The 2939-nt window shown below is 35.0% G+C and overlaps 1 protein-coding gene across 1 annotated transcript in view; it reads right to left on the bottom strand.

The window, feature by feature from the left end:
* Positions 1–1648, bottom strand: part of LOC106100072 (cytochrome P450 4d2-like) — a 5255-nt gene extending 3607 nt beyond the window's left edge. Inside the window, exons 1-7 of the mRNA XM_013278809.1 lie at positions 1426–1648; positions 1225–1314; positions 1042–1152; positions 786–971; positions 525–712; positions 403–454; positions 331–341 (exon numbers count right to left, since the gene is read on the bottom strand). Of these exons, the coding sequence (XP_013134263.1) occupies positions 331–341; positions 403–454; positions 525–712; positions 786–971; positions 1042–1152; positions 1225–1309 (633 nt within the window). The 5' untranslated portion in view covers positions 1310–1314; positions 1426–1648. The remainder of the gene's footprint in view (positions 1–330; positions 342–402; positions 455–524; positions 713–785; positions 972–1041; positions 1153–1224; positions 1315–1425) is intronic.
* Between the last annotated feature and the right edge of the window lie 1291 nt (positions 1649–2939).

Genomic DNA, 2939 nt, shown 5'->3' on the forward strand with positions numbered 1-2939 from the left:
GAGAATATTTTGTTTTTGGTGTATTTTGTTTTGTTTTTAGTGCATTTTGTTTTGTTTTTAGTGTATTTTGTTTGGAAGTCGGTTTTTATTTATTTTTATTTAAATGACTATGAAAATGTAAAAGCATAAAAACATAAACCAATAATCATTAATGTTATCCGACTTCCCGATATTAACAATGTATTTGTAATTTGAGTTAGTTAATGTGACTACTTTTAACTTAACAATTTGAGCTATTTTATTTTTACATGAGACAATATTAAAGTCATAAATATGAAACTTTTTCGAGATCATTTGCAATAAAACGAATTGGTATGTCGGTTACAAAACTTGCAAGTCCACTAACGTAAAATTAACACATAAAATAGTTACTATAGTTAGTGTTATAAAAAAATTACTAACTTTCATCAGATAATTGCTCACATTTCATGTCTTCCGTTTTCATTTTGATAATCTGCAACAAATCCTTTTTTTTATTATTAGTGTACTTTAATTTGATGGAAACATTAAATGTAAATTAGTACATTATCGATATAATTCCATATGTAGTCCCTGTGCGCGCTGTACGCGGTGCGCGCGGCGCGTGTCGGCAGCGCGCACGGCCAGGGCCGGCACATGCGCGCGGCCGCCAGCGCGCAGTACTGCTCGAAGGCGCACAGGAACTCGCACCGCGGCAGCCCTTGCGCATTCACTTGCACCCCCAGAGTCGTCTCTAAAAACATATATGATAATCTTCTTCTTAGTATCGATTTCTGCGCACTTCCCACAAATGGTGGTACACTTACCGCAAACGGAATCCATACTGTAAGCTGTAAAGTATTTCCATATAGAAAATGTTCTCTTATCGGCGACCGAGGCCAAACGCTCCACCAATATCTCGCTCTGCTTCGAAAATACCTTTACAAAAGCCTGCAGATTTTTCGACGAAAAGTTGGGAGTTAACAATTTACGACGCGGACGCCAGATGTTAACTACGACAAAAAAATTTGGAAATAACACTTTAGTACAACTTATAGCAAAGGCATACATAAGGCTATTTACCTGGGGCGATGACGCTGCCATTACCCACTAGATGACTAAACACTTCCATGAGGTAGCCCTTCTCTAGACAGGTTTTTAAAACAGTCTCCGCTATCAGAGGATCCGAAATAACTACAAACAATACAAGTAACAACAACAACGTTACAGGAAAGGAAAGAAATCAAAGTATGATAAGAATACTACCTGTATAGTAATCATAACCTAACCATAAACTTGTCATTCCATTTCGTTTCGTGGCCTCTAAACCAAATTTTTTGAATGCGGTCATTCGACCTGTAAATATAGATCATCTTTATCACATTTTTACGAACAATCGTAAATGAACAATACGAGTTAATTAAATCGAAAATTAAATGTTAAAACGGTGCACAAATGTTAACTAACACCATATTGTTTTATATCTTCTTTATTTGTTTCAATACACAATATACACAATCAATTACAGATCACAAAATAATGTTTTTTCTCTCGTATCACGTTTTAGTGGTTTTACACATTTCGTTTCGCGCCCAAATCTCTCTTTGGTTTTTTATTATGTTTTTAATTTGGTGAATTGTCGATGGTTAGTTCTTCCAACAACATTTAATTTAATAATTACCAATGATATAAAAATGTTTCTTATAAATCATGTCATATTTTAAATTATTATCCTTTTATGTCATAATTATTTTACGAATGCAGCGCATATTTATTAACGCCATCTAGCGATCAACATTGACTAACCGACTTTGAAATTGACGACACAAAACGAAATAATGCACTTTACCTTCCCCGTCCCCTGCGAACATGTACCCGTGGCCTATGAACGGCAGCGCGGGATATCTACTGCCGATTGTCTTCGATAGATTTAGGATTCGTCTCAATTTCCATCTCTTATACAGTACCCAAATAAGCCAAACAGAGATTATTATTAAATACGAGGAAACCATTTTAATACGAAAAAAATGTAGAAACACTAATTCGGTTTGCACGTCAAATACGAAATGTGTCAGATCAGTAATTAAATAAATGTTGAGTTTTACTAAGTTTGTGGATGTTTTAGATTTGGAGATAAAATGATCACGTTTTGCAGTTAATTGCCGTAGTTAATATTCATTTTACATTCTAGTTTTATGTTTATCCAACAAAGTAAAAATTTCAGAATAACTGTAGTGAAATACTAAAGTAGTTTTTATGTGATATAATTTTTTTAACGGGCTTGTATTGGTGAAATTTTGGAAAATGTCGACGTTTTTTTAACTTAAAAACGTGCCATCTAGCGCCATTTTCAAACGTTTGTTGACTTTTATGAAAAGTTTAAAAACAGTTATGTTTCCAAGATGTACCAATAGGTGGCGTGGGTTCAAATTGAATAGCTATGAATTCAAAAGATAGGATAAAATTGAAGAGAGGGGTTATATCTAAATCAACTAATATGATATGATGAGAATGTAGTGGTCGGATTATTTAGTGGAGCTTAACATTTTTAGCAGAGGAGTAGATGCAGGGGCCCTGCATCTACATGCATCTTCTGGCTTCTAAATGTAGTGCTACCAGTAGCTTGTAGTCTATTGGCTTCACCTTTGAAGATCGCCAAGTCGTTTGAGACGAAACCCTGATGCCAGCAATTTGTTTTTTTCCTTTACTGTACGCATTTTAAGTTCAACTTTTTAAAACCTGTTTCGTTGCTTACTCTTTTAGTCTGCAACGTAATTCAGAATTCAACATAATTCAGAAGAAATGTAATATCTTTGCAAATAAAATATTAACAGATAAATATGGGAATTCTTTAGTGGCTCCCAGCTCGATGTTTCCAGCCATTGTTAGAAAGTGGCAGAAATGTGTACAGCGGGCGAAGGCGCGGGAGAATTTATCTGGCGCGACTCACCTTCCTCTGTCCTCGGGGAAATCACTAATAA

The sequence above is a fragment of the Papilio polytes genome, unplaced genomic scaffold (assembly GCF_000836215.1).
Source record: "Papilio polytes unplaced genomic scaffold, Ppol_1.0 DF824069.1, whole genome shotgun sequence".
NCBI classification, from domain to species: Eukaryota; Metazoa; Arthropoda; class Insecta; order Lepidoptera; family Papilionidae; genus Papilio; species Papilio polytes.